Genomic DNA, 23,626 nt, shown 5'->3' with positions numbered 1-23,626 from the left:
CCAGATTTCCCTCGCCCGGACGTGGGTCACCGGGGCCCCGCTCTGGAGCCAGGCCCGGAGTTGGGGCACGATGGCGAGCGCCTGGTGGTCGGGCCTGTCCCCATGGGGCCCGGCCGGGCGCAGCCCGAAGAGGCAACGTGGGTCATCCCTCCAATGGGCTCACCACTCATAGGAGGGGCCATAGAGGTCGGGTGCATTGTGAGCTGGGCGGCAGCCGAAGGCAGGGCACTTGGCGGTCCGATCCTCGGCTACAGAAGCTAACTCTTGGGACGTGGAACGTCACCTCATTGGGGGGGAAGGAGCCTGAGCTAGTGCGCGAGGTAGAGAAGTTCCGGCTGGATATAGTCGGACTCACCTCGACGCACAGCAAGGGCTCTGGAACCAGTTCTCTCGAGAGGGACTGGACCCTCTTCCACTCTGGCGTTGCCGGCAGTGAGAGGCGACGGGTTGGGGTGGCAATTCTCGTTGCCCCCCGGCTCAAAGCCTGCACGTTTGAGTTCAACCCAGTGGACGAGAGGGTAGCTTCCCTTCGCCTTCGGGTGGGGGGGACGGGTCCTGACTGTTGTTTGTGCTTACGCACCAAACAGCAGTTCAGAATACCCACCCTTTTTGGGTACACTCGAGGGAGTACTGGAAAGTGCTCCTCCGGGTGATTCCCTTGTCCTACTGGGAGACTTCAATGCTCATGTTGGCAACGACAGTGAAACCTGAAGAGGCGTGATTGGGAAGAATGGTCGCCCGGATCTAAACCCGAGTGGTGTTTTGTTATTGGACTTTTGTGCTCGTCACGGATTGTCCATAACAAACACCATGTTCAAACATAAGGGTGTCCATATGTGCACTTGGCACCAGGACACCCTAGGCCGCAGTTCCATGATCGACTTTGTAGTTGTGTCATCGGATTTGCGGCCTTATGTTTTGGACACTCGGGTGAAGAGAGGGGCGGAGCTTTCTACCGATCACCACCTGGTGGTGAGTTGGCTGCGATGGTGGGGGAGGATGCCGGACAGACCTGGCAGGCCCAAGCGCATTGTGAGGGTGTGCTGGGAACGTCTGGCAGAGTCTCCTGTCAGAGAGAGTTTCAATTCACACCTCCGGGAGAACTTTGAACATGTCACGAGGGAGGTGCGGGACATTGAGTCCGAGTGGACCATGTTCCGAACCTCTATTGTCGAGGCGGCTGATTGGAGCGGTGGCCGCAAGGTTGTTGGTGCCTGTCGTGGCGGTAATCCCAGAACCCGTTGGTGGACACCAGCAGTGAAGGATGCCGTCAAGCTGAAGAAGGAGTCCTATCGGGTTCTTTTGGCTCATAGGACTCCGGAGGCAGTGGACGGGTACCGACGGGCCAAGCGGTGTGCAGCTTTAGCGGTCGCGGAGGCAAAAACTCGGACATGGGAAGAGTTCGGGGAAGCCATGGAAAACGACTTCCGGACGGCTTCGAAGCGATTCTGGACCACCATACGGCGCCTCAGGAAGGGGAAGCAGTGCACTATCAACACCGTGTATGGTGCGGATGGTGTTCTGCTGACCTCATCTGCGGATGTTGTGGGTAGGTGGAATGAATACTTCGAAGACCTCCTCAATCCCACCAACACGTATTTCTTTGAGGAAGCGGTGCCTGGGGAATCTGTAGTGGACTCTCCTATTTCTGGGGCTGAGGTCGCTGAGGTAGTTAAAAAGCTCCTCGGCGGCAAGGCCCCGGGGGTGGATGAGATCCGCCCGGAGTTCCTTAAGGCTCTGGATGCTGTGGGGCTGTCTTGGTTGACAAGACTCTGCAGCATCGCGTGGACATCGGGGGCGGTACCTCTGGATTGGCAGACCGGGGTAGTGGTCCCTCTCTTTAAGAAGGGGGACCGGAGTGTGTGTTCCAACTATCGTGGGATCACACTCCTCAGCCTTCCCGGTAAGGTTTATTCAGGTGTACTTGAGAAGAGGCTTCGCCGGATAGTCGAACCTCGGATTCAGGAGGAACAGTGTGGTTTTCGTCCTGGTCGTGGAACTGTGGACCAGCTCTATACTCTCGGCAGGGTTCTTGAGGGTGCATGGGAGTTTGCCCAACCAGTCTAAATGTGCTTTGTGGACTTGGAGAAGGCATTCGACCGTGTCCCTCGGGAAGTCCTGTGGGGAGTGCTCAGAGAGTATGGGGTATCGGACTGTCTTATTGTGGCGGTCCGCTCCCTGTATGATCAGTGTCAGAGCTTGGTCCGCATTGCTGGCAGTAAGTCGGACACGTTTCCAGTGAGGGTTGGACTCCGCCAAGGCTGTCCTTTGTCACCGATTCTGTTCATAACTTTTATGGACAGAATTTCTAGGCGCAGCCAAGGCGTTGAGGGGTTCCGGTTTGGTGGCCACGGGATTAGGTCTCTGCTTTTTGCAGATGATGTAGTCCTGATGGCTTCATCTGGCCGGGATCTTCAGCTCTCACTGGATCGGTTCGCAGCCGAGTGTGAAGCGACCGGAATGAGAATCAGCACCTCCAAGTCCGAGTCCATGGTTCTCGCCCGGAAAAGGTTGGAGTGCCATCTCCGGGTTGGGGAGGAGACCCTGCCCCAAGTGGAGGAGTTCAAGTACCTAGGAGTCTTGTTCACGAGTGGGGGAAGAGTGGATCGTGAGATCGACAGGCGGATCGGTGCGGCGTCTTCAGTAATGCGGACGTTGTATCGATCCGTTGTGGTGAAGAAGGAGCTGAGCCGGAAGGCAAAGCTCTCAATTTACCGGTCGATCTACGTTCCCATCCTCACCTATGGTCATGAGCTTTGGGTCATGACCGAAAGGATAAGATCACGGGTACAAGCGGCCGAAATGAGTTTCCTCCGCCGGGTGGCGGGGCTCTCCCTTAGAGATAGGGTGAGAAGCTCTGCCATCCGGGAGGAGCTCAACGTAAAGCCGCTGCTCCTCCACATCGAGAGGAGCCAGATGAAGTGGTTCGGGCATCTGGTCAGGATGCCACCCGAACGCCTCCCTAGGGATGTGTTTAGGGCACGTCCAGCTGGTAGGAGGCCACGGGGAAGACCCAGGACACGTTGGGAAGACTATGTCCCCCGGCTGGCCTGGGAACGCCTCGGGATCCCCCGGGAAGAGCTAGACGAAGTGGCTGGAGATAGGGAAGTCTGGGCTTCCCTGCTTAGGCTGCTGCCCCCGCGACCCGACCTCGGATAAGCGGAAGATGATGGATGGATGGATGATGGATGGACAATGAAAAAATATTCGATTATTGATGTTTACTTTTTTAAATCGCCCATGTTCGAATTACGATGCATCCAAAAATCTAATTATAACCAAAGACAATTTTACTTTGGCATTGTTTCATCTTATGTATTCATGCTATGACTATCATCACAATAATAAAATAAATGTCTTTGTTGACTGGGGTAAAAAAAAAAAAACCTGTTAGTTACTATTTTTGTACGGTTCTACTTTAGTCTTTTAGTAAAATGAAGAATATGCAGCTGGCAAAACATAAATAGCCTATTAGAGCAAGGGAATCCCCGCCATTTCCTGGCTACGTTAACACATTGCTTGTAACATGTGTTGACAGAAGATAAAGATGTTTTGCGTCCATATGCCTCAGGGTAATTCTGGACCCCACCCCTCTCAAAAAAAAGCTGCATAATGTGAGTGCTGGAAAGCAAACAGCAGTGTCCCCAAAATGTTTCAATTGCCTAATAATATTCCCACTCCTCTGCGCTTTGCTACCCAATTCCACTGTCAAATATTGTTAAATATGACCACATTAAATTTGTGTATCAAACAAAAAGTGCCTGAGGCATCCATCCATATGTTGTCTACCGGTTGTCCTCTGTGGGGTTGCCAGTTGCTGGAACCTCTCGCAGCTGTACAAGGGCGCAAGGCAGGGTACACCCTGGAAAAGTCGCCACCTCATCACATGGACAACACAGATAGACAACCGTTCACACTCACATTCACACCATCCATCCATCGTGCTGCCCAAGAGGCAGTTACATCAAAATATGCATAGAGATGGTGTACAAATGGTGCCAGTGGTCTAATACACAAAGGCAAACTCAAGGCCCTGGGCCAGATCTGGCCCACCATGTCATTTGATGACATGGTGGGCAAAAGCCTTCAAATAAAAAGTATTTTATCCTTTCTTACGAAATGTATTTGTTCTTTCCGTTTTGACAAAAAAATACATATATTGCATGCATGATATTTTAACCTTTAATATTATCTAATAATGAAAAAAATATTATACCATCATAAAGTTCAAACATGTTTTAGTTAAAATAAAGATAATAATTAATATCTGCTTGACTTATAGTTTCAAAGCAAGTTTTTCCTCAAATTACACAGTGTAAAAATGACAATAGATTTTACAGTTAAAAAAAAAAAAAAACACTTGGAGCTCAGTTTCTAGAGTTTTACTGTAAAAAAAATATAGTACCGTTTTTCCATTTACAGTAATATGCTGTAAAAAACAAAAACACACACACCATAAATTGCACAATAAAATAGTGGCGACTGAGCTGCCTTTTAGATTGCAAAATCAATTTTTGGTTTATTTTTTTACAGTGTATGTAAGAAATATAATAATCAAATGCTTAGGCAATTGTATGAACATATCATAAGGCGAATCCCTGAACATGTATTTATTTATTTATTATTTACGGTTACAAACGGCCCTCTGATGGCAGCCATAACTGTGATGCGGCCCTCAGTGAAAATTTTTTTACCCTCCTTGTCTGAAACATGTTTTTTCTAGGTAAAAAAATATATAATGGATACTTACCACATCGGGTCACCAAACATCCCACAGTGTCCATATGAAAAGGTGAGAAAAAAAAAAGTGTGTCAATTTTGCGAAGATATATAAAAAAAAATGCACGTTATATCCACATTTCCTCTACAAAAAGCCTTATTAAAAGCATAAGCAATGAAAAAAATACAAGCAGTGTCCAGGTATAACAAATAAAAATTGAATATCCATTAATTTCAGTAATTTAACTTTAAATGTGAACTTGATATGAAATATGAACTCATTACACGTAAAGTGAGATATGTCAGGCCTTTATTTGTTAGAATTTTTATTTGTCACAGGTTTCAGTTTTTGAAAACCCAACATTTTCTGAGATGTTTAAATTGAGGTTTTCATAAGCTGTAAACCGTAATCATCAAAATTATGTCAAAAGAAAACTTTAAATATCTTCAGTTGCATGTTATGACCCTATGTCTTAATAACTTCACCTTATAATTTAAATTGCTGGAATAAATCAGGCTTTGCACAATATTAAAATGTTTTAAGTTTCACCTGTATATAACTAAAATATAGTGGTGTAAAGATTAATCGATATATCAATTAATTTTCCTTAGTTTCAAATACATCGATCTGTGTCCGTCATTGATACTAGAAGAAGGAAATATTGGATTTAAAAACGGCAGACTGACTACATATGAAGATTTCATAGTAATCTTCAGAGTAATAATGTCAGACAAATTAAAACAAAAATCTCCAAAAGTCTTTCATTTATAAACAAAGCAAAACTATACCTTAATGAAAATGCACTGCATATTTTATACCTCACCTTGGTACTGCCATACCTTACATATTGTGTTGAAGTGTGGGGGAATACTTACCACAACATAATTAATCCTCTGATCATGTTACAGAAAAGAGTAGTGCGGATCAATCACAATGTTGTTTTTTAGAACATACTCATAATCTGTTTATGCAATCAAAGTTGCTCAAATTTGATGATCTTGTTAAATATAATAAATCAATAATCTTATACAAAGCATTTAACAAATTATTGCCGCCTAATCTACAACGTTTTTTTATAACACGAGTGTAGGCTCAAAACTTGAGGTTTTTTACATTTCTCATTGCCGAGAGCTCAAACCACACGTAAACGTTTTTGTGTGTCTGTATGCGGAATAAAACTATGGAACAAACTAGATTTACAACACAAGCAATGCCAAACTATTAATCGATTTAAACTAGTATACAAACATCGGGTCTGGTTCAAATATAGAGATGAGAGTCTTTCATTTGACTTGCTGTTGTACTCTGTCTCAAAGTGTGAACATGTGCTCAATGTTTCTTTACCATTATTGCTATGTTGACTATTACCATTGTTGGTATTTTGTCCCTTACTATTGTTGGTATTGTCCATTCTTCCTACATTGTTGACACAAATTATTGTTACAGTGTAATAATAATTGTTACATGTGGCAATGCTACCATGATACAACATTTTTAATATAATCCTTAAACAGAATAACAGTGAAACTCAATGTATTAATCACTGAATGAAGAACTGGGGGTGGTATTAAATAAATTATCTTCTTCCCACTCCCTTTCAGGCAAGCAGGATCAACATGCTTACATATTATACATTACCTTTTGCGTTATATTAATTTATACTATTATGTACTTTTTTTATGTCATTGCCTGAAATAAATGAATACATAAAATGAATTAGCACTTTTAATGATAAGGATGTTAATCGTTATTCAAATATGACTGCCCATCAAAACAAAAATGGCGGGTATTTAGGGTGGTTGAAAAATGTCACAACAAAACCAAACCCCACAAGACAATATCACAAATGAAAACACAAAAACTTTCAGCTACAGCACAATTGTAAAGCCACAAAAGAGAAAAACAATACAATACAATAGTATAAAGCCGCAGGCCCGCAACACATCTTTAAGCCACAAAGGAAGCAACCGACACAAGGGATGTGACAGTGGATCTTGTTACAGCAACAGACCAACTTGCATAACACAACACTATGAAGCCACAACACAACAACTGGCACCCCAAGGAAAAGTATTTTAATCATAAACAAATAAATAGCTCTGCTGCTCAGGCCCTAACAAGAGATGGATGGAGGCTCTTATACTGTGAAAATGTTGGTTACTGTACTTTTATTGAAAATTGCTTGAATGTTGAGAATGTGAGCAGAAAAGTCACACAAAAGTCAAGATGTTCATCATAATTCTTGTTCACAAAGTACACAGAACAAGAATTATGACAGACAGCTTGAACCCTTTCTTTCCTTTTATTAGATTATTTATGTATTTAATATGTATTTGCTTACTATGGTATATTATTCATTTGTTCACTGTTCTGTTAGAGAGAACAAGGAAATTGGATAAAATCGCTATGATATGAAAAGGGGTAGGATTAAATGACCTCTGCTTCTTCCTACTCATTTTCGGACATGCTGTAATGAAACAACTGGAATTGTGACGCACTACACCAGAGGTCGGGAACCTTTTTGGCTGAGAGAGCCATGAAAGCCAAATATTTTAAAATATATTTCCGTGAGAGCCATATAATATTTTTTTTTAACACTGAATACAACTAAATAAATGCGTGCATTTTTAAGTAAGACCAATATTTTGCGAGTATATTAAGTCTCTCATTCTTTTTAATAACATTGTTATTTTGAAGCAGAACAAATAATAAATAAAATACTTGTTGAACAAGTGCAGTAGAAAACAGATGGATGGATTAAAATGCATGAGAATGTTTTATATTTTGAACGTTATTTTTAACACTGATTACAAGCGGAATTATTCATTACTTATCGTGTTAAGTAATGTCAGCTAAGATTTATCTGAGAGCCAGATGCAGTCATCAAAAGAGCCACATCCGGTTCTAGAGCAATAGGTTCCCTACCCCTGCACTACACTGTATCGTATGCATGTTCGAAATAAACTGAAACTGAACTGAACACTGGTTGAATTTTGTTTTCGAAAAAGTTACTGAATCGATTTTAACTTACTGAATTGTTTCGGATTGTATTGTTCTAAAAAAAACAACAATATCGTCCCTGAATCGTTTTGTCAACCATATGTTCTGAATGGAATCGAATCATTGTCAAAACTAATCGTTACACCCCTACTAAAAAACTAAACTTCCAGGACAGTGAGCGTATAAGGCTGACAATTCCATTTATTTTAGGATTGCCCAGTGATTATTGAATTCATGCATGCCCAATTACAATAGAAAGGAAAATAGCATTTAACTTAACTCTTACAACTTGACTCAACGTGAACGTATTTTTTTTTTTAAATAATTTTATTTGACATAGTACTAGCATACTTTTTGTCAACACAAAAACAATGCCAACTTGACATAAAGTATATGTATACGTATAAAAAAATATTTAGGTTAGCACTGAAAATGGAAATGATTAAAAGAGTGTTATAGACGGCAATGGAGTGTAATATTTATAGTTATGTGAGTCTAGCTGAGCAGTAGCATAACAAAAAAATTGAGGTGTTGTTTATCTTTAAAAGCGGGATATTACGTTGAAAAAACAAATGTGCAAAGAATGTCATTATAGAGGTTTCCTACCTGAGGGTAGACATGTTTGGAAGATGTGTCGTCGGCATCTTTAGTGAGAAGCCAGGTCATTAGTTGGCGTGTTTCCCTCCTCAAGGAGGGAGGGAGTGGCTCGCAGGTTTCCACGGACGCGATGACGCAGCCACAATGACCAAGCACATCTACGTCCTAATGGGTGGGGTTAAAAATGTTGACTTTACTCATCATAACCACTCGTTTCTAGTAGACTGTCGAAAAAGGGTAATTTGGGACGCACCTGTCGTGGTAAGATGGCGAAAATGTCGTTGCTAATGTGGCTAATGACGCTAGCACAGGTGAGCCAGCTGGAACTACCCAATGAGAGGCAGGCGCATGCGCAGACGAAGGGAATACCGCCCAGGCAGGACCAACAACAAAGCATAGTCTGGCAATGAGTAGCTGTGCAATATTTACTTTTGTGTGTTTTTATAATATTCAGTGAACGTTATACCTCAATTCAGGTGACACATGTTCACAAAATACCAGAAAAAGATGCCATTCATGATGTTAAAGGCCTACTGAAACCCACTACTACCGACCACGCAGTCTGATAGTTCAGTGGTTCTCAACCTTTTTTCAGTGATGTACCCCCGTGAACATTTTTTTAATTCAAGTATCCCCTAATCAGAGCAAAGCATTTTTGGCTGAAAAAAAGAGATAAGGAAGTAAAATACAGCACTATGTCATCAGTTTCTGGATTATTAAATTGTTTAAAAAAAGATATAAAAGTAACTAAAAACTTGTTGAAAAATAAACAAGTGATTCAATTATAAATAAATATTTCTACACATAGAAGTAATCATCAACTTAAAGTGCCCTCTTAGAGGATTGTAAAAGAGATCCATCTGGATTCATGAACTTAATTCTTAACATTTCTTCACAAAAAAAGAAATCAATCAATATTTATGGAACATGTCCACAAAAAATCTAGCTGTCAACACTGAATATTACATTGTTGTATTTCTTTTCACAGTTTATGAACTTACATTAATATTTTGTTGAAGTAATACTAAATAAATATATTTATAAAGGATTTTTAAATTGTTGCTATTTATAGAATATTAAAAAAAAATATCACGTACCCCTTGACATACCTTCAAGTACCCCCAGGGGTACACGTACACCCATTTGAGAACCACTGTGATAGTTTATATATCAATGCTGAAATCTTAACATTGCAACACATGCCAATACGGCCGGTTTAGTTTACTAAATTGCAATTCTAAATTTCCCGCAAAGTATCCTGTTGAAAACGTCGCGGAATGATGATGCGTGCGCGCGGCGTCACCGGTTGTAGCGCACATGTTCTTCCAGCACTGATCAAGGCTAAAAGTAGTCTGCATTAATCGCATAATTACACAGTATTCTGGACATCTGTGTTGCTGAATATTTTGCAATTTGTTCAATTAATAATGGAGACTACAAAAAAGAAAAATGTTGGTGGAAAGCGGTGTATTGCGGCCGGCTGTAGCAAAACAAACACAGCCGGTGTTTCTTTGTTCACATTCCCTAAAGATGACGGTGAAGCTTTAATATGGAACAGAGCGGTCAAGCGAACATGGTTCTCTACCACATGTCAACCGGCAGGTTTCAGTGAGAAAATTGTGGTAATAATTCGGCTCTTACCGTAGACATGAGCGGAGCTTGTGTCGTTCCTCCTGTAGCTGTCAAAAAGGCAGCTGCGACTCTCTTGGCTCCTCCGTGGCTTCCCTCAGAGACACTGGCGGTCACCACACCCCTCCGACTTTCAGGTATGACTATATAATCTCACTAAAACACTAGTAACACATTAAGCAGATATGGGATTTTCTAGAATTATCCTAGTAAATGTGTCTAATAACATCTGAATCGCTCCCACTGCCCTTGTCTTTTTTTTCTTCTTCTAGTCCTTCACTCTCACTATCCTCATCCACAAATCTTTCATCCTCGCTCAAATTAATGGGGAAATTGTCGCTTTCTGGGTCTGAATCGATCTAGCTGCTGGTGGCCATGATTGTAAACAATGTGCGGCTGTGAGGAGCTCTACAACCAGTGACATCACGTGCACATCGTCTGCGACTTCCGGTACAGGCAAGGCTTTTTTTATTAGCAACCAAAAGTTGCTAACTTTATCGTCGATATTCTCTACTAAATCCTTTCAGCAAAAATATGGCAATATCGCGAAATTATCAAGTACGACACATAGATTGGACCTACTATTCCCGTTTAAATAGGAAAATCTAATTTCAGTAGGCCTTTAAAGTAGCTTTAATAATGATGCAAAAGTTGGAGGCTCCCAGTCAATCACAGGGCACATTGTGAAACAAAACAAAACATTCAAACCAATGTACAGTATTAGATGTCTAAATAATTGTGGAACAGGATTTAAACAGTAGGACTGAAGTGGTAACCACAAAGCCACATTGCACACACTGAGTAAATAAATTGCATGAATATTCATACAATGGAAAATATGAATGTGTGTGTTTAAATGCATCCCACAAGTTATCTTGTAAAAAAAAAAGGTTGCAGGACCAGTCTTCACCTTTCTCTGTGTGTGCTCAACTGGCAGTCTCTATTATCATACTTAGCAGTCACTGGATCCACCCAGTGTGCTTAATATTACACACACACAAATACACACGCATACACACGCACGGACTGCTCTGGGCCTCCTGGATGGTTGCATATATTGATAAGAGCAACTGTCGCTTGCAAAGGCATTACAAGTGTACTTCATATACTGTATAGTACATTAAGGTGTACAGTAATGCCCATTGAGATGGACTAAAAAGTGCATCCGTGATCAGCTATGTTATTGTATTGTCCTTGCATCCCATTGAATAAAGTGCTTGAGTACTTTTCTGCCAGCATACCTTTTAAAGATACTTTTTTTTGTCTATAACGGTATATAGATTCCATGTTATGATCTAATATTCAATATTTTAACCAGAAGAAAATAATATATATTGCAATTATGATACTGTACATAGTAATACATTGAATAAAGTAAGTTTCTTTGTCAACCAAAAATGTGTAAAACAAAGGCCACCTCTATAAATTCTGTACTTCAATGATGATGTATTATCCAGCATTTTAGACCGATTAATACATACACATTATAATTATAACAGATAAAATATTTTGACAAAATTTTAACTTCTAATTAAAATGTTACTTTAAATGTTTATTTTAATGTAAAAATTTGTAATCAACTATTCAAACAAATTATTAAAATTTTATCATCCACCCATCTATCCATTTTCTACTGCTTGTTTCTTTCAGGGTCGCAGGGATGCTGGAGCCATCCCAACTATGATTTACAATAATGAATTAATATTATATCGCAATATTGACACTATACATTTTAAGCAGAAAAAAATGGACATGACAATTATCATGTAATAACATTTTATCGCAGCTAACAACAGTATTTCTAACATACGTTAACTAATATTTGAAATTCCTGATTATGTTTTTTACATATTTAAATACATACGACAAACAATATTATTAACTTTTTATTGTTGTTGTTTTTTACACTGAATTGGAGACATTGCAGACTTTTGTTGGTTTGTTTTATGTGTGGTGGTGAACATTAAATATATCAAATATGATACCATGCCTATTAAGTTTTAAAAAAACAAAAATACAAACAATAACATGATATTTTAACAGGTTCACATTTACTTAGATCAAATACCTGCCATCGAATAGTATGGCAGTCTACATTGCAGTGATTATATTTGCTCACACAATCAGATATTTTGATAGAATTAATGGTTCATCGTTTCAGTTTATTTTGAACATGCTTCCACTTGGAACATGATACGTCACAACTTCCAGTTTCTCTTTACAACATGTCCAAAAAGGAGTAGGAAGTAGCAGAACTTATTTAATCCTACCCCTATTCCATTTCATAGCAATTACTAACACAATTGTTAACTTTCTGTTCTCCATTTCTACACAGCTTATATCCATAATTAATAAATAATCAAGCTGTCAAGAAAATAATTAGTTTAATAAGTTCTAATTAACATTGTCTTCTTTAACAAAGTTTATAACATTCATCCGAGTGCTCCTTCTTTGTACATTGTAATCACCTTGTGTTTGAACAGCTTCGTAAACTGAATCATGTTGGTACTTTGTTTGACTTCTTCGTTTAATCCATCCCATAATTTAATTTCACATTCTGATATACTAAACGTTTTAAGTGTTGTGCGTGCACGCTTATTTTTTATATTCCATTTTTCTCTAAATTTACATTTCTCCTCATTAATATTACAATATTAATAAATTATTATTGAAATAATGTGTATCTTCCATGCAATCGAAAATATTAAATAATCACATTTTGTGAATCGGATATCGGACTGTCTTATTGTGGCGGTCCGCTCCCTGTACGATCAGTGTCAGAGCTTCGTCCGCATTGCCGGCAGTAAGTCGGACACGTTTCCAGTGAGGGTTGGACTCCGCCAAGGCTGTCCTCTGTCACCGATTCTGTTCATAACTTTTATGGACAGAATTTCTAGGCGCAGTCAAGGCATTAAGGTGTTCAGGTTTGGTGGCCGCGGGATTAGGTCTCTGCTTTTTGCAGATGATGTGGTCCTGATGGCTTCATCTGGCCGGGATATTCAGCTCTCACTGGATCGGTTTGCAACCGAGTGTGAAGCGACCGGAATGAGAATCAGCACCTCCAAGTCCGAGTCCACGGTTCTCGCCTGGAAAAGGGTGGAATGCCGTCTCCGGGTTGGGGAGGAGACCCTGCCCCAAGTGGAGGAGTTCAAGTATCTAGGAGTCTTGTTCACGAGTGGGGGAAGAGTGGATCGTGAGATCGACAGGCGGATCGGTGCGGCCTCTTCAGTAATGTGGACGTTGTACCGATCCGTTGTGGTGAAGAAGGAGCTGAGCCGGAAGGCAAAGCTCTCAATTTACCGGTCGATCTACGTTCCCATCTTCACCTATGGACATGAGCGAAAGGATAAGATCACGGGTACAAGCGGCCGAAATGAGTTTCCTCCGCCGGGTGGCGGGGCGCTCCCTTAGAGATAGGGTGAGAAGCTCTGCCATCCGAGAGGAGCCCAAAGTAAAGCCGCTGCTCCTCCACATCGAGAGGAGCCAGATGAGGTGGTTCGGGCATCTGGTCAGGATGCCACCCGAACGACTCCTTAGGGAGGTGTTTAGGGCACGTCCAACCGGTAGGAGGCCACGGCGAAGACCCAGGACACGTTGGGAAGACTATGTCTCCTGGCTGGCCTGGGAACGCCTCGGGATCCCCCGGGAAGAGCTAGACAAAGTGGCTGGGGAGAGGGAAGTCTGGGCTTAGGCCCCTGCTTAGGCTGCTGCCCCCACGACCCGATCTCGGATAAGCGGAGGAAGATGGATGGATGGATTTTGTGAATAACGGTATTTTCTTGCCTTATAGTGTGATGTGCATTAAATATGGTTCACGAGAATGATGCACAATAAAGGACAAGTTCTCGTTTTTAGACTTAGACGAACTTTATTGATCCATAAAGGAAATTGTTCCCCACATTAGCTCAATTATGAAGGATGGAAAGGATAATGCAGGTATAAAGTACACTAAACATGTACCATAGTAGCAATATAAAATATAACATATAGGTAATATTTACATATTATATATACTGATATAGTATATTAATATATTATATTTGTATATTATATATAACAAATCCCAATGACTATGTGCAATATTACAGTATATATAACAGCTGCAGCAAAAAAAAAGGGCAGCATAAAATAAAGAGTAGATCCAGCAGAAAATATACATTATAAACAAAGAGAGCACAAAACTATGACATTCTGTTATTATATAATATTCTGTCACAGTTTATTTTCCTTTTTGCTGACAAGAAGAACAAAAAAAAAAGTTTTCAACCAATCAAATCTCGCCTACCGTCACCACCAAATGACGTCTTTCAGGTGCCTAAACAATAAGAGTTTGCAGGGAGAATGTGTGTGCGTACTAATGTGTGTGTCAAGTCAACAAAAGCCATGTTTTACCGGGCAGAGAGTCGGTGAAGGACTACCAAGCCTAGAGAAACCGGAAGAAGTGAAGTTATGACGAGAGTATGGCTGATAAAGGCCCTTTTTTAACTTCATGTATCATCTTCTACTTGTCCATCGGAGCGGCGATATTCCAGATCCTCGAAGAGCCCAACTGGGAGTCAGCCCGCAGCAAATATCTTCTTCAAAAGGAAGATATTTTAAAGAAGTACCCTTGCCTGATGAAAGAAGATCTGGATGAGATTCTGAAGGTATGGCCTGTTTCAAGTACTATTTTCCTGCAGCATACATATTTACTTCACTCGCTGTTCAAGAGTTGGAGATGAAAGTTTAGTTCGTCGTAGTTTAAAAGTAAAAAAAAAAAAAACCCAGCGTGTTGGAATGCTGGGACAAGGTGTGTCTCAATAGTGGGGTGGGCGAATGGGTCGATACTAATATCCACACTGACGATGTTAATGATATCAGAACTACTGGGTCGATACTTGCCCAGTGAGGTCAATGTTGGGCAATTATTTTCATAAATATGTGTGTTTGTTTTTTTATTATTCATTGTGCAACATTGTTGTTATTGGTAGATTATGTTACAGGTGGGTAGTACAGTTGTAATGGAGTAAGACACAGGAGTCAAACTCAAGGCCCACGGGTCCAGATCTGATCCGCCAAATTCAATATATGTGGCCCACCAAGTCTGTAGACTGTTCTATCATTAAATAGGGCCTGCCACATCATTTATGCAGACTTTGAAAGGCTGGATGTAATAAAGCACCTCCTGAATAAATGTATTTTTGTTTTAATTTTTTACAGAAAACGAGTTGTATGAAATTGCACATGTTCTGTAAACTTTAATATTACTGATCATGCATCAAGATGTACCAAGTATTTTTTTCAAATATTTTTGGTCACATTATTAAATTTGGCCCAATATAATTTTTATATCATTTTATGTCACCCACTGCATCATTTTATGTGGCCTTCCTTATCATTTTGTCACCCGCTGCATCATTTTAGGTAACCCACCACATCATTGTATCTAACCTTCCTTATCATTTTATGTTGCCCACTATATAATTTTATGTAGCCCGCCACATCATTTATGTGGCCTTGCTTATCATGTTGTGTCACCCACTGCATCATCTTACATGGCCTTCCTTATCATTTTTACGTGGCCCACTACATACTTTTATGTAACCCGCCACATCATTTTATGTCATCCACAATATTATTTTACATGGACTTCCTTATCATTTTTACATGACCCACTACATCATTTTATGTAACCCTGCACATCATTTATCTGGCCTTTCTTATCATTTTATGTCACCCACTATATCATTTTAAGTGACCTTCCTTATCATTTTATGTTGCCCACTATATCATTTGATTTTGATTTGATTTTTGATTTTTATTAAGGATCTCCATTAGCTGGTTGCCACAACAACCCACTAGTCTTCCTGGGGTCCACAAACTCAATACAATTACAAGTAAAAGCTTATAATTATAACTACACAATACAGAAAAAATAAAAGCATCAATAAGAAAACAAGCAAACAATTTACAGTCACAGAATAATAAGCCAATCTCAGCTTCATTTGGGCGAAAGGCAGGGTACACCCTGGACAAGTAGTCTCTTCATCACAGGGCCAACAGAGATAGACAACATTGACACTCACATTCAAACACTAGGGACCATTTAGTGTTGCCAATCAACCTATCTCCAGGTGAATGGGAACCCACACAGTCTTATAAAAAATGAATATTACAATATCTGTTTGTCACCTTGACTTAGGATTTTAGAGCAAGTTATTCATCAACCTGTTGGTAAAACATATACAAATCAAAATAAATTGCCAATGCAAATTGTGTAATGAAGCTATTTTTATGTTTGTATTAATATATCATTTCTGTTGCAAGCGGCCCACATATACACAATCATACAATTATACATAATTATACATACATATAATTATGATGTGGCCCTTTATAAAAGTGTGTTTGACGCCCCTGAAGTAAGCACAACATGTTATTGTTACATCAATACAAGTATATTGTAGTTGTATTTATATTTTGTTACATAGTTCACAAATAAATGTCTTTTGTTTGCCAAAAATAATTGTGTATGTTTTTTTCAGTTTGATATTGAGCAACAAAATAAAAAATAAAGAAAAAGAAGTAATGGTATCAGTACTATTCGTAACCCTGTATTTACTTGCTATCGAATCGATACCATATGTCCAGTATCGCTCAACCCCAGTTTCAATGGCTCACGAAAGGTGTGCTTGTTTTTGTTACCTCAAGTCAACATTTTTAATCCCATTCAATCTTTTGTACAGGAAAGAACACACAAAAGTTCATAAACTATCAGAAAACAAGAACAAAATAAAGAGGTGGTTCGACACAAACAGGTTATTCCTGAATGTAGGTAAAACTAAAGTAATGCTCTTTGGTAAACAAAGGATAGAAAGTCAAACACAAATAGATCAGTGGTCCTAAACCTTTTTTGCACCACGGACTAGTTTAATGTAGGCATTATTTTCAGGGACCTGCTTTCCACTTGTGCCAGATAAATACAGCAAAAATAAATGCATGAAAAATACAACTCACTATAACGCTGAATTAGTGGGAGCCATGGGCTTGTTTCTTTGCAATGAGATGCAGATGGAAATCAGCCTTTGGCTACAATCTGTCACATTTATATTTTGTATTTTCATTCATGTGCATTGTATCATGTCACAAAGTTATAACACATATAACAAATGGCAACTTACAATGAGGAGTGTTATTGTACATCTTGGGAGAGTGGCCGTGCGCAACCCGAGGGTCCCTAGTTCAATCCCCACCTAGTACCAACCTCGTCACATCCGTTGTGTTCTGAGCAAGACACTTCACCCTTGCTTCTGATGGGTGCTGATTAGCGCCTCGCATGGCAGCTCCCTCCATCAGTGTGTGAATGGGTAAATGTGGAAGTAGTGTCAAAACGCTTTAAGTACCTTGAAGGTAGAAAAGCTCTATACAAGTACAACCCATTTATCATTTATTTATCTATAAACAAGCTTATTGCTGTGTCTAGTGCAGGGGTCGGCAACCCGAAATGTTGAAAGAGCCATATTGGACCAAAAATACAAAAAAGTAATCTGTCTGAAGCCGCAAAACATTAAAAGACTTAGATAAGCTTACCTTAGTTCATTCACGCACAGTATAAAGTGTTTGGTGGACAAATTGAAACCATGGAGGAGTGGCATAAAACACGTCTTTCTGTAGGAAGGTTGGAGAAAGTTGTACATGTAAAGAAAACTGCTGAGTCATGGTCCACACAACGGTGAGTTTGAGGGGCCGCTGAAATTAGTAGGACAAAACGGCTCTCCCCAAACATTCTCCTCAGTGAAGCATAAACACAAACATATTCAACAGTGGGCTTTCTAATAATTAAAACACTTTTGTGTCGTGTTTGTCTTCTTACAGAAACCATATTACAACAAAAAATATATTTTTCACCCCATTTTTTTTCCCATTTCCATACATTTTTGAAAAAGCTCCATGGAGCCACCAGGGCGCCGCTCAAGAGCCATACGTGGGTCTAGAGCCGCGGGTTGCTGACCCACGGTCTAGTGGGACAGGCAAAAGTTAAGTCGGGGAAAATGCAGTCGTTTGTAAATTATTTAATGTTTGTCTGCGGCCTGGTAGCAAATGCGTCACGGACTGGTCCCGGTACCCGGACCAGTGGTTGGGGATCACTGAAATAAATGGAATAGGAATCACATTTCTAGATGTGATTATAGATGATAAAATGAACTGGAAATCTCATACAACAAATAAGAATCACAACTAATTATCTAGTCATGCAAATCTTACAGTATGTATATTTGTTTTACATGTTTGTGTAACAGTTTGAGTACAGGAAGTGAACATGTGAATTAGAAACGACTCTGAAGCAGAAAAGGAGTAGGATTGAATAGGCTCTGCTTCTTCCTACTTCTTTTTGGACATGTAATATGAAAAACATGTGACGTATACACTGTGTAACTGTGTGCATGTTCAAAATAAATTACTAATGATAGATCTCAACCGGCCTTTATAAATTTTATAATGCACACTTTTGACAAAGTCATAGAAGTATTTATTTAACAATATGTGAATTGTTATATTGTTCATTTGCAGGTAGTATCGGATGCTGCAGGCCAAGGTGTGTCCATCACAGGGAACAAACACCACCACATGTGGGATTGGGGCAACTCTGTCATCTTTGCTGCAACTATTGTCACAACAATAGGTACTGTATGTGCGCTTAATATTTAACATGCGCGTATATCAATCATTTGTATTGTGTAGAGTACCTTCATAAAAAGATATTGGCAATTGAAAAGTGTGTGTTCTGTGGATTGAGTGTGATCTTATTTGTCTGTGCGCGTCCATTGGTTTTCATGCAAGTGATATTTCTAACACCAACATGGAAAGCAGTTGTCTCATCAGAGCGTAGCTGCAATATATCAGTCAGTGCAGTCAAATATTTCGGTTTCACCACATTGCTGATTTCTTTTTGGACAAAAAAAATAAAAAAATTCAAGTATGTAAAAAAAGCAATGTAGGTCTAAATCAGGCATTTTCAGGCATACTAATGGCTGAATAAAGAACATATTAATGCAAGTCACTGTCACTACTATAGTGAGCAGTAAACGCACCATAAACAACATTTGTTTTTCAGGGAGTTGTGAAGAATCCAGCTGGATGATATTCTCTCACGGTTGAGTTGAGTTTGTGTTTATTTTGAACATGCATGCATACAATAAGATTAGAGATGAACGATAATGGCTTTTTTGCCGATATCCGACATTGTCCAACTCTTGATTACCGATTCCAATATCAACCGATACCGATATATAGTCGTGGAATCAACACATTATTTTGCCTAATTTTGTGGTGATGCCCCGCTGGATGCATTAAACAATGTAACTGGGGGGGTTAGGGGGTAGCAGGGTGTATATTGTAGCGTCCCGGAAGAGTTAGTGCTGCAAGGGGTTCTGGGTATTTGATCTTTTGTGTTAATGTTGTGTTACCGTGCGGAAGTTCTCTGTTTATCATTCTTGTTTGGTGTGGGTTCACAGTGTGTCGCATATTTGAAACAGTGTTAAAGTTGTTTATACGGCCACCCTCAGTGTGACCTGTATGGCTGTTGACGAAGTATGATTTGCATTCACTTGTGTGTGTGAAAAGCTGTAGATATTATGTGATTGGGCCGACACGCAAAGGCAGTGCCTTTAAGGTTAATTGGTGCTCTGTACTTCTCCCTACGTCTGTGTACCACTCCGTACAGCGGCGTTTAAAAAGTAATACATTTTACTTTTTGATACCGATACCGATAATTTACGAAAATACATTTTAAAGCATTTATCGGCCGATATAATCGGACTGCAGATATTATCGGCTGATAAATGCTTTAAAACATCTCCAAACATGATACATCATAATTTCCAGTTTCTCTTTTCAACATGTTTCAAAAGGAGTAGGAAGAATCAGAGTTTATTTAATCCTAACTCTTTTCCTTTACATATTAGTTGCTACAACTTGCTGTTCTCAATTTATTCACAATATACTCCATAAGTAATTTAAATAGAAATAAATAAATAATAATTGGTGAAGTAAGTTGTATTTCATATGGAGAGATGAGTAAGATTATCTACAAAACGAATGGATGGATGAAATAAATTCAGAAAGTTTATCATGGTTCTTCTTCTTTGTACTTTGTAAACACTCTAAGTTTGAAGTGGATCAAATTAGTACATTGTTTGATTTCTTTGCTTAATCCATTCCATAATTTAATTCCACATACTGATATACTGAAGGTTTTAAGTGTTGTACATGCGTACAAATGTTTTAAATTGAATTTATCTCTAAGATTATATTTCTCCTCTTTTCTTTTGGTGAGAAGAATTGTTGTACAAACCCCGTTTCCATATGAGTTGGGAAAATGTGTTAGATGTAAATATAAACGGAATACAATTATTTGCGAATCATTTTCAACCCATATTCAGTTGAATATGCTACAAAGACAACATATTTGATGTTCAAACTGATAAACATTTTTTTTTTTGCAAATAATAATTAACTTTAGAAATTGATGCCAGCAACATGTGACAAAGAAGTTGGGAAAGGTGGCAACAAATACTGATAAAGTTGAGAAATTCTCATCAAACTCTTATTTGGAACATCCCACAGGTGTGCAGGCTAATTGGGAACAGGTGGGTGCCATGATTGGGTATAAAAGAGGTTTCCATGAAATGCTAAGTAATTCACAAACAAGGAGGGGGCGACGGTCACCAATTTGTAAGCAAATTGTCGAACAGTTTTAGAACAACATTTCTCAACAAGCTATTGCAAGGAATTTAGGGATTTCACCACCTACGGTCCATAAAATCATCAAACGGTTCAGAGAATCTGGAGAATCACTGCACGTAAGCAATGATATTCCGGACCTTTGATCCCTCAGGCAGTACTGCATCAAAAACAGACAACAGTGTGTAAAGGATATCACTACATGGGCTCAGGAACACTTCATAAAACCACTGTCAGTAACTACAGTTGGTTGCTAACTTGCTACATCTGAAAGTGCAGGTTAAAACTCTGCTATGCAAAGCAAAACCCATTTATCAACAACACCAAGAAACGCCGCTGGCTTCGCTGGGCCCGAGCTCATATAAGATGCACTGATGCAAAGTGGAAAAGTGTTCTGTGGTCTGACGAGTCAACATTTAAATGACAAATGGGTTGTACTTGTATAGCGCTTTTCTACCTTCAAGGTACTCAAAGCGCTTTGACACTACTTCCACATTTACCCATTCACACACACATTCACACACTGATGGAGGGAGCTGCCATGCAAGGCGCCAACCAGCACCCATCAGGAGCAAGGGTGAAGTGTCTTGCTCAGGACACAACGGACGTGACGAGGTTGGTACTAGGTGGGATTTGAACCAGGGCCCCTCGGGTTGCGCACGGCCACTCTTCCACTGCGCCATGCCGTCCCATTTCAAATTAGATTTGGAAACTGTGGATGTGGTGTCCTCAGGAACAAAGAGGAAAATAACTATCCGGATTGTTATAGGCGTGAAGTTCAAAAGCCAGCATCTGTGATGGTATGGGGGTGCATTAGTGCCCAAGGCATGGGTAACTTACACATCTGTAAAGGCACCATTAATCCTGAATGGTCCATACAGGTTTTGGAGCCACATATGTTGTCATCCAAGCAACGTTATCATGGACGCCCCTGCTTATTTCAGCGGGTACATTCCTGGCCCGCCTGCAGTCCTCCTGTCTCCCATCGAAAATGTGTGGCGAATTATGAAGCGTAAAATACGACAGCGGAGACCCCGGACTGTTGAACGACTAAAGCTCTACATAAAACAAGAATGGGAAATAATTCCACTTTCAAAGCTTCAACAATTAGTTTCCTCAGTTCCCAAACGTTTATTGAGTGTTGTTAAAAGAAAAGGTGATGTATCACAGTGGTGAACATGCCCTTCCCCAACTACTTTGGCATGTGTTGCAGCCATGAAATTCTAAGTTAATCATTATTTGCAAAAAAAATATAGTTTATGGGCTTGAACATCAAATATCTTGTCTTTGTAGTGCATTCAACTGAATATGAAAAGGATTTGCAAATCATTGTATTCCGTTTATATTTACGTCTAGCGCAATTTCCCAACTCACATGGAAACGGGGTTTGTATATCTTGGGTTGCAGATTATAGCTTGCTTTGTGTATAATTTTAGCTGTTTGCAAATTCTCTATGTCGTGTATCCACTAAAGTGTGTTTGTGATCTTGTTGTGTTGTGTAGGCTACGGTAACGTTGCTCCAAAAACCAAAGGAGGCCGTGTGTTCTGTATCCTGTACGGTCTGTGTGGGATTCCATTGTGTCTGGTGTGGATCAGCACACTGGGTTCGTTCTTTGGAGACCGAGCCAAACGCCTCTCCCAAGTACTGATCCGTAGAGGCGTGCCAGTGGTAAATTGAATCCAGGATATCAGTGTGTTGAAGTCCTATTCAGATCTTATTCCGTTTATTTCTCTGTTCTTCTTTCAGAAACGTGTTCAGCTGATCTGCACAGCAATCTTCCTCTTATGGGGGCTCTTTGTGCACCTGGTGTTTCCGCCATTGGTTTTCAGGTCCGTGGAAGGATGGAGCTACTTGGAAGGCCTCTACTTTTCTTTCATAACCCTCACAACTGTTGGATTTGGGGATTATGTAGCAGGTACGGTTTGATTGGTGCCATCAAATTTGCATGTACGTATTTGTATTTGTATTTGTTTATTTGTAGGACAATGTGCAGAAGATGGCTGCACCAGATTTAGCACCGTGCTAAATTCCATCTGTAGTCATTTTATGGTGCATCTAACATCCACAATACCATTACACAGGATTGAAAATACACAACAATATTCAAATTACATAATGATAAATAATATCGAATACAAGTACAATACATGGAGGGTATGTGAATTACAAATCAGTGGGCGGTCAAGTATTTTAGCAGCTTCATCTAAAGTGCAGAAGTATATGAAGTACAGCAGTTTGATGATACCCATAAGGGTATCATACAATAGCCATATACCACATTGATATTGCACACATAAAAAAGTTTGCGATGTTACAAGATTGGAATTGTACCCTGGTGGCCCTTCCGCAAGGGTATCTTCTGATGGTCAACTACCTGCTTGGTATTGCTAGTTTTTTTTAATTTGCAGCATCCATGGTAGTATTGTTCAATTTGCAAATGCGTATCTCTACTTGTGTACATGTACTCGGATCGGCATGTCTGTGTTCAGATTTGTGTGATTTAGAATGCGCCGTTTTGTGGGTGGTCTTATTTACGTGCCTACGTCCTCCTCCAAGCCAAGCACTCTTCGACTGTGTCTCCGCCCCGTCAGCCATGTTGTAGTTTTTAAGCGCTTCCATATCGCGTCTACTGACAGATATAAGACAGAGCTTGTATTACTTTGTATTAGAAATGGCAACAGTGGAGGATTTTTGCATACATGTGCATGTACAAGCCAGTCTGCCCCACAACAAGAGGATAGAAAAAGAAGGAACACATTGACTACAACTGAATAAACAAGGTGGACTCACCGAAAGCGGAAATGGATATATCTGCTGATGTAACTGAGGTAAAATACGTCACTAAGTCTCAAATTCCAAACGTCTGGATTGGAAAGGGGCAAAATGTTTTATTAATATCTCCACCACGCCTCCATGGTTTGAATGGAACATTTCAGGGACTTATGGGGATCCAAAAT

General features: G+C 40.0%; 2 protein-coding genes and 1 long non-coding RNA gene across 3 annotated transcripts in view; 2 read left to right on the top strand and 1 right to left on the bottom strand.

The window, feature by feature from the left end:
- The window catches only part of LOC133562413 (uncharacterized), a 45,928-nt gene extending 37,212 nt beyond the window's left edge, over positions 1-8,716 (bottom strand). Inside the window, exons 1-2 of the mRNA XM_061916598.1 lie at positions 8,571-8,716; positions 8,327-8,482 (exon numbers count right to left, since the gene is read on the bottom strand). The gene's annotated coding sequence lies outside the window, so the exon portion shown is untranslated. The remainder of the gene's footprint in view (positions 1-8,326; positions 8,483-8,570) is intronic.
- LOC133562414 (uncharacterized) lies at positions 8,514-11,177 on the top strand. The gene is made up of 3 exons (XR_009808899.1): positions 8,514-8,578; positions 9,997-10,083; positions 10,219-11,177. It is a non-coding gene; the product is annotated as an uncharacterized LOC133562414 (long non-coding RNA).
- A 3,054-nt stretch (positions 11,178-14,231) lies between these two features.
- Positions 14,232-22,610, top strand: LOC133562412 (potassium channel subfamily K member 5-like). Its single transcript, XM_061916594.1, has 4 exons — positions 14,232-14,592; positions 18,497-18,608; positions 22,171-22,337; positions 22,416-22,610. Exons 1-4 carry the CDS (start codon positions 14,407-14,409, stop codon positions 22,593-22,595), a joined length of 645 nt encoding a protein of 214 aa, XP_061772578.1. The 5' UTR covers positions 14,232-14,406; the 3' UTR covers positions 22,596-22,610.
- Positions 22,611-23,626: the final 1,016 nt, after the last annotated feature.

Source organism: Nerophis ophidion, linkage group LG11, assembly GCF_033978795.1.
Source record: "Nerophis ophidion isolate RoL-2023_Sa linkage group LG11, RoL_Noph_v1.0, whole genome shotgun sequence".
In the NCBI taxonomy this organism is placed as follows: Eukaryota; Metazoa; Chordata; class Actinopteri; order Syngnathiformes; family Syngnathidae; genus Nerophis; species Nerophis ophidion.
Note: the sequence above shows the minus strand (reverse complement) of the source record. Positions and strands in the feature narration are given on the sequence as shown.